At 60.1% G+C, this 10455-nt stretch overlaps 1 protein-coding gene across 1 annotated transcript in view; it reads left to right on the top strand.

The window, feature by feature from the left end:
• The first annotated feature begins 959 nt into the window (after positions 1-959).
• Positions 960-10455, top strand: part of NOC2L (NOC2 like nucleolar associated transcriptional repressor) — a 10593-nt gene continuing 1097 nt past the window's right edge. The window contains exons 1-15 of the mRNA XM_021708112.1: positions 960-1223; positions 1305-1430; positions 1960-2080; positions 2162-2252; positions 4476-4554; positions 4681-4791; positions 5261-5374; positions 5993-6181; positions 6453-6592; positions 7342-7453; positions 8158-8271; positions 8516-8617; positions 9400-9543; positions 9645-9758; positions 10240-10410. Coding sequence (XP_021563787.1) covers positions 1401-1430; positions 1960-2080; positions 2162-2252; positions 4476-4554; positions 4681-4791; positions 5261-5374; positions 5993-6181; positions 6453-6592; positions 7342-7453; positions 8158-8271; positions 8516-8617; positions 9400-9543; positions 9645-9758; positions 10240-10410 — 1632 coding nt within the window. The 5' untranslated portion in view covers positions 960-1223; positions 1305-1400. The remainder of the gene's footprint in view (positions 1224-1304; positions 1431-1959; positions 2081-2161; positions 2253-4475; positions 4555-4680; positions 4792-5260; positions 5375-5992; positions 6182-6452; positions 6593-7341; positions 7454-8157; positions 8272-8515; positions 8618-9399; positions 9544-9644; positions 9759-10239; positions 10411-10455) is intronic.

Below are 10455 nucleotides of genomic sequence, written 5' to 3'. Positions count from 1 at the left end.
GAACAGCGAAGGCCGCGAAGTGGGGGTGTCGAGGGTCAGCAAGCAGGCGAGTGTGGCTGTGGCAGGAGAGGAGGGCTGAGTGCGGGGAGCTGAGGCCAGAACGAGGATGAGGGGCAGGTTTTGTAGAGCATCCCGAGATCTCTTGGTAACACGGGAGGTTATTTCGGGGTTGGAGAAGTGGAGCGACATCGTGTGACATGTAACACAAGGGTCTCTGGGGTCGCTGTGCTGGGACTAGGCTGGAGGTGACGGGGCTGGGAAGAGAGAAGAAGCCTGTGTGTCAACAGAGTGAAGGACGTGATGGCTGGAGGGAAGGCGTGAGAGGTTTAGGAGGTGTTGCTGAAGCGATTCGATGTCGGGTTGCGTGAGACAGGCCTGCCTCTCGTGTGAACACTCGGAAGGTCTGTGTTGCCAGCAGCTGAGGTAGAGCATGGCGCAGACCCAGCAACTCTGGGGATACCACAACTGGGTGTCACGTGTCCAGCCTGAGATGCGTGCGTCAAGATGTATTGTAGAGAGACCGTCAGGTGTGTGCATCTGAAAGAGAGATGGATCTGTCAAGAATTACCTACTGAGCTGGGCTCGGTGGCTCAGCCTGTAATCCTGCGCCTTTGAGAGGCTGAGGTGAGTGAATTGCCTGAGCCCGTGGGTTCGAGACCCGGCTGGGTAGCGAGACCTCATCTCTTCAATAAATCAAAAAATGAGCCGGGCGTGGTAGTGCACGCCTGTAATTCCGGCTACTCGGAAGGCTGAGGCAGAAGGATCGCCGGAGCCCAGCGGGTCGGGGCTGTGGTGGCCGGGAGCGGCCACTGCACTCCAGTCTGGGCGACCGAGTGAGACTCCAACTCAAAAAAAACAAAAACACACCACAAAGAATTACCTGCTGGAGATCCTCGTGCCTTGATTGTCGTTGGCTGTTGTGGATGGAGCCGACTAATCCTCTTTAGCTTCTCTGGGGAGGCCAGCAAGCTAGCAGGGTTGGGGGACAAGAAGCACCCCTGGGCCCCCATGGGTTTTCCACTGGGTTTGCTGCCTTCTACCTTCTCAGCTGGCGGAAAGGCTGTGCCTCTGAGCACAAGAGCCAACTTTCTCGACTGAAGGACAAAGACCCTGAGTTCTACAAGTTCCTGCAGGAGAACGACCAGAGCCTGCTTAACTTCAGCGACTCAGACAGTTCTGAGGACGAGGAGGAGCAGTTTCACACCCTGCCAGATGCACTGGAGGTGAGAACTTGGACAGAACCGGAAGCTGTGTGCTTGTGGCCTCTACCCCCTGCCCAAGCTCGGCTCCTCTGTTTTTTTCAGGAAGCAAGTGAGGAGGAGGATGGAGCAGAGGGTGGAGAGGATGGCGTCCCCATAGGGCTGAAGAAGAAGAGGGATTCTGTTCCTGTGACCCTTGCCATGGTTGAGAGGTGGAAGCGGGCGGTGAAGGTGAGCAGTTGCATGGAGCAGGCCCCGGGCCCCTGGAGTCCCGTTCAACACAAAACAGCTGCCTGTAGTTCTCCCTGCGCTCTTAGTTGCCGCAGGACTGTGCACTCTCGTACAAATCCGTCTCGTCTGAGCAAACTCTGGACCGTTGCCTACTCCATGTCAGTGTTTCTCTGGAGTTCTCTGCTACTCAGAGTTAGTCTTTTGTGGGTGGGGTGTAGCGTCTGTTACTTTGTTGGTGAAACCAGGGTCCTTGTGAGACTCTCAGTGGTTTCCATGGGGAAAAGGACAAGAAGAGAGAGTTCCTGGTGTGGAGCTGGCCGTGGCCCAGGATCTGGGAGCTTTCAGCCCTTCACCTGGGGCTTCTGAGATAGACTCTTTTCCCTCCTGGGAAGATTTCAGGCTTTAGCTTTATGTTTGTGGCCAGTACGTGATTCCATGACCCTGTCCCGTGTCTGAGGATGGGTAAGGATCCCCCTCCCGACCCTATGCTTGGCTGCACCAACCAACATTCCTGTTTTTGTGTCTCCAGCAGCACCTCACTCCAAAGCTGTTCCATGAGGTTGTGCAGGCATTCCGTGGAGCTGTGGCCACCATCCAAGGAGATCAGGAAAGTGCCGAGGACTGCAAATTCCAGGTCACAGACAGTGCTGGTGAGCCAGGGCGAGGATACCTGGGGTGAGGCTCTGCTGTGTTCTCTGTCTTGTAAGTTATTCTCGACCCTATTGTTGCAGTGTTCAATGCTCTGGTCACTTTCTGCATCAGAGACCTCTTTGGCTGTCTCCGGAAGTTGCTGTTTGGAAAGACACCAAAAGACAGCAGTAGGTGAGAGAGAGGGGATTGGAGGAGGTGGGATGGATTGCATGGTCAGGGCCTTGCCCTGGAGAAGGCAGAGGCCTTGTGGACTAGACCTAGCCAGGACAGAGGCCTGGTGGGGCAGAGCCCGGCTCTTGTGGGGCCCTTGAGAGGGCAGGGGCATGAGGGACCCGGGAGAGAGGCGGGACACTCAGGGCCGATTGGGTGGCCTTGTTTCCTTTCCCTTTTCCTTCCCTTCTCTGCTCTGAGTTTCTCAGGGAGTGTGGGGTATGTGCCTGGCTTTGCTCTCGAGGTTTTCCAGGTCAAGGTTATATCTCCTTCCTCTCTGGACATGTCAGTCTTGCGCTTGCCCCTTGATCTTGGCATTGTGACTGGCTTGCTTCAGGTGCTGTTTATGTCTGGATGCAGGGGCCTCACCCATGCTGGGCCTGAGGCTCAGCTTCCAGTTTCGAGGAAGATTAGCCAGAGAAGGCCACGGAAGGTCTACAGAGAAGAATGTAGCACAGCAGAGTGCTAGATAGAGTGTGGATCACGTGGGGGTCGTGCAGCCATGTGGCCTCGAGGGAGTGAGGGCCTAGAGGTCGAGCCTGCCCCAGGACACCTTTTAGAGGAAGAAGGGAGGTCGCGGGGGAGATTTCACTGTCAGCACCTGGAGGGGAGGTGGAGGCGGAGGCGGGAGCAGTGGCCCCAGAAACGGGGCACTTGTAGTCGGAGGTCATGGTCAGGGCTTCCAGGTGGGTCAGCAGAGAGCGGTGCTGTCTGGAGGGGATAGGTCGGCTAACGGGGGTAGAGGAACAGGAAGCGATTGGGTGGACAGCAAGCACCTGGATTCGAGTGGGGCTCAGCAGCCAGGTGAGGCCTCCCAACTGAGGCAGCAGAGCAGGGAGAAGTGCAGTGAAGGAGCTGGTGGGCTTGGGAAACTGACACCTTGGGCCTGGGTGACTGGTGTTGGCCCAGGTGTTGGGCAAGATGGTCAAGAATGGGAGACTTTCTGTGGCCCCTGCCTTTGTTCTTCATGGGTTTCAATACCTTTTAGTAAGCAGCTGCTGAATTCTGTGAACACTGAGGGTAGCGCTTTCAAGAAACTCACAGAGCTGGGCTCGGTGACTCAGCCTGTAGTCTTGCACTTTGAGAGGCTGAGGTGAGTGGATTGCCTGAGCCCATGGGTTCGAGACCCGTCTGGGCAACTTGGCGAGAGCTCATCTCTACAATAAATGAAAAAATCAGCCGGGCGTGGTAGCGTGCGCCTGTAGTTCCAGCTACTTGGAAGACTGAGGCGGAAGGATTGCCGGAATCCAGCAGGTGGAGGCTCTGGTGGCCGGGAGCGGCCACTGCACTCCAGTCTGGGCGACACAGTGAGACTCCAACTCAAAAACACAAAAAGAAATTCACGGGACTCTCAGCGTCAACCACTGTTTTAGGTGGTCCGAGTTTACAAAAGGAGTTGAGAGTCTGGAGTTTTCAGTGATGCCAAGTTTATAGTTGTGGAAGATTCTGTTTTTGTTTATTTTTTATTTCTTTTGAGTTGGAGTCCCTCTCTGTCGCCCAGCCTAGTGTGCAGTGGCACACTCACAGCCACCCCAGTGTTGACCTGTTGTGGTCAGGTGATCTTCAGCCCCAGCCTTTTAAGTAGCCAGAACTACAGGCACGCACTACCATTCCTGGCTAATTTTTTGATTTATTGTAGATATGAGGTCTCACCAAGTGGTCCAAGGTGTGCTCGAATCCATGGGCTTAGGTAATCCCCTCACCTTGGCTTCCCAAAGTGCCGTCTTTTTGTTTTTTAGCAGCAAGTGTAGGCCAAAGAAACTTAGCACGTAGCAGTTAGTAGTGCCTGGGTTAGACTCCAAAGCCTTTGAGTACTCACTGCAGGGTTTGGAGGCTTTACATGGCTCCACGGTGGAGACAAGGTGCAGGGGACCTAGAAGAGGTTTATGGCTGAGGGAATAGCTGGAGGCTTGGAGTCCCTCTGGGAGCTTTCGGGAGGTGGCCAGCCTTGGGCACGGGGAGGACGGAAGTTCAAACCCAGTGGGGGGGGCTGGTGCCCTTTGAAGGTATTCATCTGGGCTACCCTCAAGAGGGTCTTGATAAGCCGTTGTGTCCGTCCACCTGTAAGGGGACCTCCGCAGCTTTTTTGTGGAGAGAGGTGGGTCTCTCACAGGGTTGTGGGCGCTGGACTGTATGTGCTGGGACACGTTGACAGCCTCATGATGCAGAGGGTGGTCTCTGCAGGACGCTGCATCCATCCAGCAGCCCGCTCTGGGGGAAGCTCCGCGTGGACATCAAGGCATACCTGAGCTCCGTCACACAGGTGCTGTTCTGGTGGGAGGGGCGTGGGGGCCTTGTCCTTCCTTCCTCTCAGGGTCTTGGGAGCCTAGCCGTGTCCAGTGGTCCAGTCCCGCGTGATCTGGGCCTCACTATTTTCTCCTGCCCTCAGCTGGTGACCTGTTTGGCGGAAGCAACGGTGTTGGCAGCTGTCCTGCGGCACGTCAGCTGTCTGGTGCCTTGCTATCTGACCTTCCCCAAGCAGTGCCGCATGTTGCTCAAGGTGGGCCAGCTGCCCCTGTGTTGCTGACATGGGGCGGGGCCATAACTGCTTACAGACTCATCTAACCCCTAGCCAGTGCAGAGGTGGCGCCTGGGCCACTCCCGCCCCTGACTCCTGTTCCTCCCCATCACCCCCCCCCCCCCCCCCCCCCCCCCCCCGTTCCTGCCCCTGGTGAAGCAGCATAGCTCTGTCCATGTGGGTCCACCATGATGAGAGGTCTGCCCCTCGACCCTTGCAATCTAACATCCATTAGCACGTGCATGTGTGATGACAGGCAGGTCTCTGGTGCTCTTTTCTGTTCTGTTTCGGTTTCTCTCTGGCTGAGCTTCTTGTGACTTCCCGGGAGTACTTTGGCGGGGCTGTTTCCCGCAGGGACCCAGGAACCTCTGCCTGGCTGGGAGGGCTGTGTTGGTTCTAGGGGTGTCCTGAGTGAGGAGGCAGGACCAGCAGTGACATCCGCTCTTTGCAGAGGATGGTGGTCATCTGGAGCACTGGGGAGGAGTCCCTGCGGGTGCTGGCCTTCCTGGTCCTTGCCCGAGTCTGCCGGCATAAGAAGGATGTCTTCCTAAGCCCTGTTCTCAAGGTAGCTTGGAGCCCCACGTCTGTGTCCCTTGGGTTCTGTGTTGGAAGCCTCAGCCCGAGGGCTTGTTAGGCTGCCTCTGTGGTTGGTGCTTCTTGTCGGGCCCCACGCTGCAGCTGTGGGCAGACCTGGGTCCTTGGATCGCAGTTTTCTCGCAGGGAGGTTGGAGTGCTGGCAGGGATGGGAGCCTTCAGCCTCCTGGGCTCCACCAGGACGCTTGCAAAACTCCTGAGGGAGGGGCCTCTCTGGGTGGGCAAGGATGCTGGGTGTGGGGAGGAGTCAGGACCCAAGGCCATGGCCAGGGCCCCAGCGCAGCATGGCCTTTGTGTGGGGATCCTCAGGAGCCCTCACAGGCCCGGTGGGCAGCAGAGGTTCACCCCCTCCTGGCCCTCAGTCCTCTCCGTGCTTGTTGTGCAGCTCCACCCCCAGCCCGCCAGAGACCCTCCCCTCTCTGCCCCCTGGCTGCATGTGGGAGCCGAGTGGGCTCCCGAGGAGTGGGCAGCATGGAGGGGAGGGGCTGTGGCTCCTGCTTGAGGCGGCAGCCCTGCGGAAAGGACCAGGGCTGGGGGGTGGCGGGCAGGCACGGCCTGGGCAAGGGACTCTGACGCTGTCTCTTGGCAGCACATGTACATCACGTACGTAAGGAACTGCAAGTTCACCTCGCCCAGTGCCCTGCCCCTCATCAGCTTCATGCAGCGGACGCTGACCGAGCTGCTCGCCCTGGAGCCGGGCGTGGCCTACCAGCACGCCTTCCTCTACATCCGCCAGCTGGCCATCCACCTGCGCAACGCCATGGCCACCCGCAAGAAGGTGCGCGGGACCCCGGGCTCTGCAACCTGGGTGGGGAGCCCGGCCTAGCACAGAGCCTGGGGACTCTGCAGCCCCTGTCTGTTGGGGAGATGGCCCAGCCCCCTGGTGGGTCCACCCTTGCAGTGGGGTGGTGGCTGGGGCCGGGCGCAAGGTGAGATGCGACCGCTGGTGGCTCTGGTGGGGAGGGGCTGGGTCCTGGGGTCGACTTGGGAGGCAGGTGCTGCCGCTGGCCTGGCAGCCTGTGAAGGTAGGCCTGGTCTGCTCTGGGCAGGAGACGTATCAGTCTGTGTACAACTGGCAGTATGTGCACTGCCTCCACCTGTGGTGTCGGGTCCTGGGCGTCCTGTGCCCCAACGATGCCCTCCAGCCCCTGGTCTACCCTCTGGCCCAGGTTATCATTGGCTGCATCAAGTGAGTTGTTGGGGGGATAGGGCCATCCTGGGGGGCCAGGAGGAAAAGGTTGCCTGGGACTGTCTGGGCAGCACCCTGGTGTCTTGTCTCTGGAGCCTGGATCTGTGTCTTGGCAGGCTTGAGGAAGGGCTGGGGTCCACGGGCCCGATGTGGCAGGTGCTCTGGACTCGTGGGTAGCTGGGCTTGGTGGGTACCTATGACAGGAGCCTCTCCTGGAGCGTCTTAGACTTGTGCTCTGGGGCCTGGTGAAGCCTGCGGAGAACACAGGTTCATTGCATGGGGCCCTTGGATGGAGCACGTCCAGGAGAGGGAGCTGCAGCAGAAGGCGGGATTGCCATGTTGGCCTGTGCCCTGTGGTCTCTGGCCGATAGGGGGCACCACTGTTTGCCTGAGCATTGGAAGCTTTGCAGGAAGGACGCTGGGAGACGGAAGGGGGGCTGGCGATGCCGGGGGAGGGGCCTGAGAGTAGAGGTGCAGGAGAGGGGACAGGAAGAGTGAACCCCACCTGTTACAGCGAAGTTAGGTTCAGAGCCTCATTGTCGAGCAGGGAGGTGGGTTTTTGGGCGAGATTTATTGTTCCTGCTAGGAGGGATTTGAACCACCTCCCGTGGGGTGGGGGGCTGCTGCTCCCCTGGACCGTACTGGTGGACCCCTCCCAGGGCTCTAGCCTATGAGTGGGGAGGGGTAGGAGGCTGTAGGGTGTGGGAGCTGCCAGGATGGGGCCTCTGCTCACACCCGCATCCCCCCAGGCTGGTGCCCACCGCGCGCTTCTATCCGCTGCGCCTGCACTGCATCCGTGCCCTGACGCTACTCTCGGAGAGCACAGGGATCTTTGTCCCAGTCCTACCCTTCATCCTGGAGGTAGGTAGGCTGCCCTAGGGGAGCACTTTCTCATATACTGCTGCCAGGGCTGTTTCCATTGAGAGCTGAGCCCGACTGTCCAGCACCCTCCTTGTGGTGTGGTGTCTCCTGCCGGGGCCTGCAGCTGCTTCCCCCGGCATCCTGCATGTACCTTGCCTTTATTTCCAGGGTGTATAGCTCTGAGCGAGGGTCTTATGGTGGGTGGGGAGCGTCACTGGACTGGGGTAGGGCTTCTCTGAAAGGCTGTGGCAGAGCATGGGGGAGGGGAAGCTGTCCTGGCTTTCTATCCTCTCCCTTCCCATACGCCTTGTCCTCTCTTGTTCATCTTCCAGCCACTCAGGATGCGGCTTCATGACTGGCAGGGAGTGGGTGAGGTTGGCAGGTGCCTAGGCTTCGGGCCTGGCGACTGGTCATGGCCTAAGAGAGCCATGAGAGCCAGGACAGCCTTGGTGCCGTGTGACTGGGAAAGGAGTCTGGTGGCGCTCTGTGAACAGGGACCCTCTGGGTCTCCAGGCATGGGTCCTTAGGACTTGGAGGGCAGGGCCATGCTGGTCCTGCTCCAACGACCATGGTGCCACTCTGGGTCGGAGGGGACACTGAGGGTCCTGGAGGACCAGCCCCACGAGTGGTCTCCGGATGGGCCTCCTGGTGCTGGGGCCCGAGGGCAGGCACAGCTGGCTGAGGAGGCATGGCTCTTGGGGCAGGTGTTCCAGCAAGTTGACTTCAACCGGCGGCCCGGGCGCATGAGCCCCAAGCCCATCAGCTTCTCTGTGGTCCTGAAGCTGTCCAGTGTCAACTTGCAGGAGAAGGCGTACCGGGTAAGGCTGCCTCCGGGCCTCCTGGGAGGGCCCTGGTGCAGCTTAAGCGGGTCACGTCAGCCGTGGGGCTGCTGAGGGGGAGGGCGAGGCTGGCAGGGCCAAGCAGGGACCTCGCAGTAGCCTAGGGCTGGCAGCTGAGGTCTCTGATCCCCTCCCCAGTGATCCTAAGGGTGGGTGCCTTCCGGGAGGCGGGGTCTTTCCTCAGAGGGGCCCCTGCCCCTCCCTGACAGAGTGGTACCCTCAGGATGGCCTGGTGGAGCAGCTGTGTGACCTCACACTGGAGTACCTGCAGGGCCAGGCTCACAGCGTGGCCTTCCCCGAGCTGGTGCTGCCCGCAGTCCTGCAGGTGTGTGGCTTTCCCAGACTGACTGACTCCTGGTGGGCTGGGCTCCCTGCAAGCACGGGGGCTGCAAGGAGGTGTCCTGTCCCGGGTCCACGGGGGACAGAGCCTCTCCTGCGTAGGGGCTTCATGCTGGGTCCTCCCGTATCCAGGAGGCCTTCGTCTTACAGAGGGGTGGGGCCCTGGTGGGTGGGGTTGGCTCTGCCAGTCTCAGGCCTGTAGGAAGCCACACCTGGTCGGAGGTGGAGGGGGGTGAACGGTTGCCATGTGTGTGCACAGGGTGGCACGTGTGCTCCTGGCGTTTACACACAGCTGTCCACGTGTCCTCTGTCACATGCAGTCATGCACTTGTGTGGGGTAGTGGTCTTTGTCCCTCCTGTGTCGTCTTGGCTGGTAATGCTGGGCAGTCGGGACACCTCTGCTTCTGGCCTCAAGGTCCCAGGAGCTGAGGTCTGGAGTAGAAGTCAGGAAACGCGTTTAGTTGAAGGGCCAGACAGTAACATTGTAGGCTGTGCAGGTCAGTGGTTTCTCACAAACAGCTGGAGAAACTCTGCGGGCGAGGCCACGCTTTATTCATGGAGACGGCAGCCGGAGTGCTGGCCCTGGGTGTGGGCTGATTCTGCCTCCGCCACCCTGGCCCCAGCATGTGTACATCTGACTCTGAGGCAGATGGGTCCCATGTCCCCTCCTGTCATCATGCAGCTGCCATGCACGGTTTTGCATAGGCCCTGGGCCAGCAGTGGGCAGGGCTCCACATCCTGCCATGCTGAACCCCCTCTCCTCTGCAGCTGAAGTCCTTCCTCCGTGAGTGCAAGGTGGCTAACTACTGCCGGCAGGTGCACCAGCTGCTTGCAAAACTGCAGGAGAACTCAGAGCACATCTGTTGCCGCCGCCAGGGTGTCTCCTTTGGCGTGTCTGACTGTCAGGCAGTGGTCAGTGGGCCCAGGGGTGGTGCTGCCTGAGGGTGCCTGTTACGGTGTGCAGGGTGTGGGGTTAGCCCCGGATGAGGTGTAACCCTGGCCCCCTGTCCCAGGATGCCTGGGAGAGGCAGATGCGGGTGGAGGGGACCCCGCTGACCAGGTACTACAGCCACTGGCGGAAGCTGAGGGACCGGGAGATTCAGCTGGAGATCAGCGGCAAGGAGCGGGTGAGGCTGGGGGCGCCTAGGCTTCGGGCCTAGTGACTGGCTGTGGCTTGAGACCCTCAGGCAGCTGAGGGTTCGGGGCAGCCCCAGGGATGATAGGGGAACGTGTCCCATATGCAGCCAGTCGGGCGTGGGGCTGCCTGTGCCTCCGTGAGTCAGCTTGGAGAGGGGATAGAGAAGCCCCCGGGAGGGGCAGCCTCCACGCTTGGGTCTGGGGGGCCGGGAGCTCTGGGAAGTGGAGTGGGCAGTCGGCCCTCATCATGCAGGTCGGCCTACGGCCCGATAGAGGGGAAGGGCAGGCCCCGAGGTGGCCCCTGGCTGTGTGCTGAGTGTCCACATCCCGTTGCCAGATTTGGGAGCAGGGTGGCTAGAAAGTGGCCCGGCAGGCCCTGGCGGCGGGGGCCGGGCACGGCTGCAGGCCCCTGCTGCGACGCAGCCACGGCTCCTGCCGACCTCACTGCCGCTCTGGTGACCACCCTTCCAGCTGGAAGACCTGAACTTCCCAGAGATCAAGCGGAGAAAGGTGACAGAGAGGAAGGACGAGGACAGGAAGGAATTTAAGGACCTCTTTGACCTGGATAGTGCTGAAGAAGAGGATGTCCAGGGCTTCTCAGAGAGAGGTGGGGCCGCCTCATGGGCTCTGAGGGAAGGCGGGGTGTGGCTGGTGCCCCTCGACCTCTCCCTAGGCTGGGGGGCCCGC

This window comes from Carlito syrichta, unplaced genomic scaffold (assembly GCF_000164805.1).
Source record: "Carlito syrichta isolate Samal-C Ts95f unplaced genomic scaffold, Tarsius_syrichta-2.0.1 Scaffold130671, whole genome shotgun sequence".
In the NCBI taxonomy this organism is placed as follows: Eukaryota; Metazoa; Chordata; class Mammalia; order Primates; family Tarsiidae; genus Carlito; species Carlito syrichta.
This window is presented reverse-complemented; position numbering and strand designations above follow the sequence as displayed.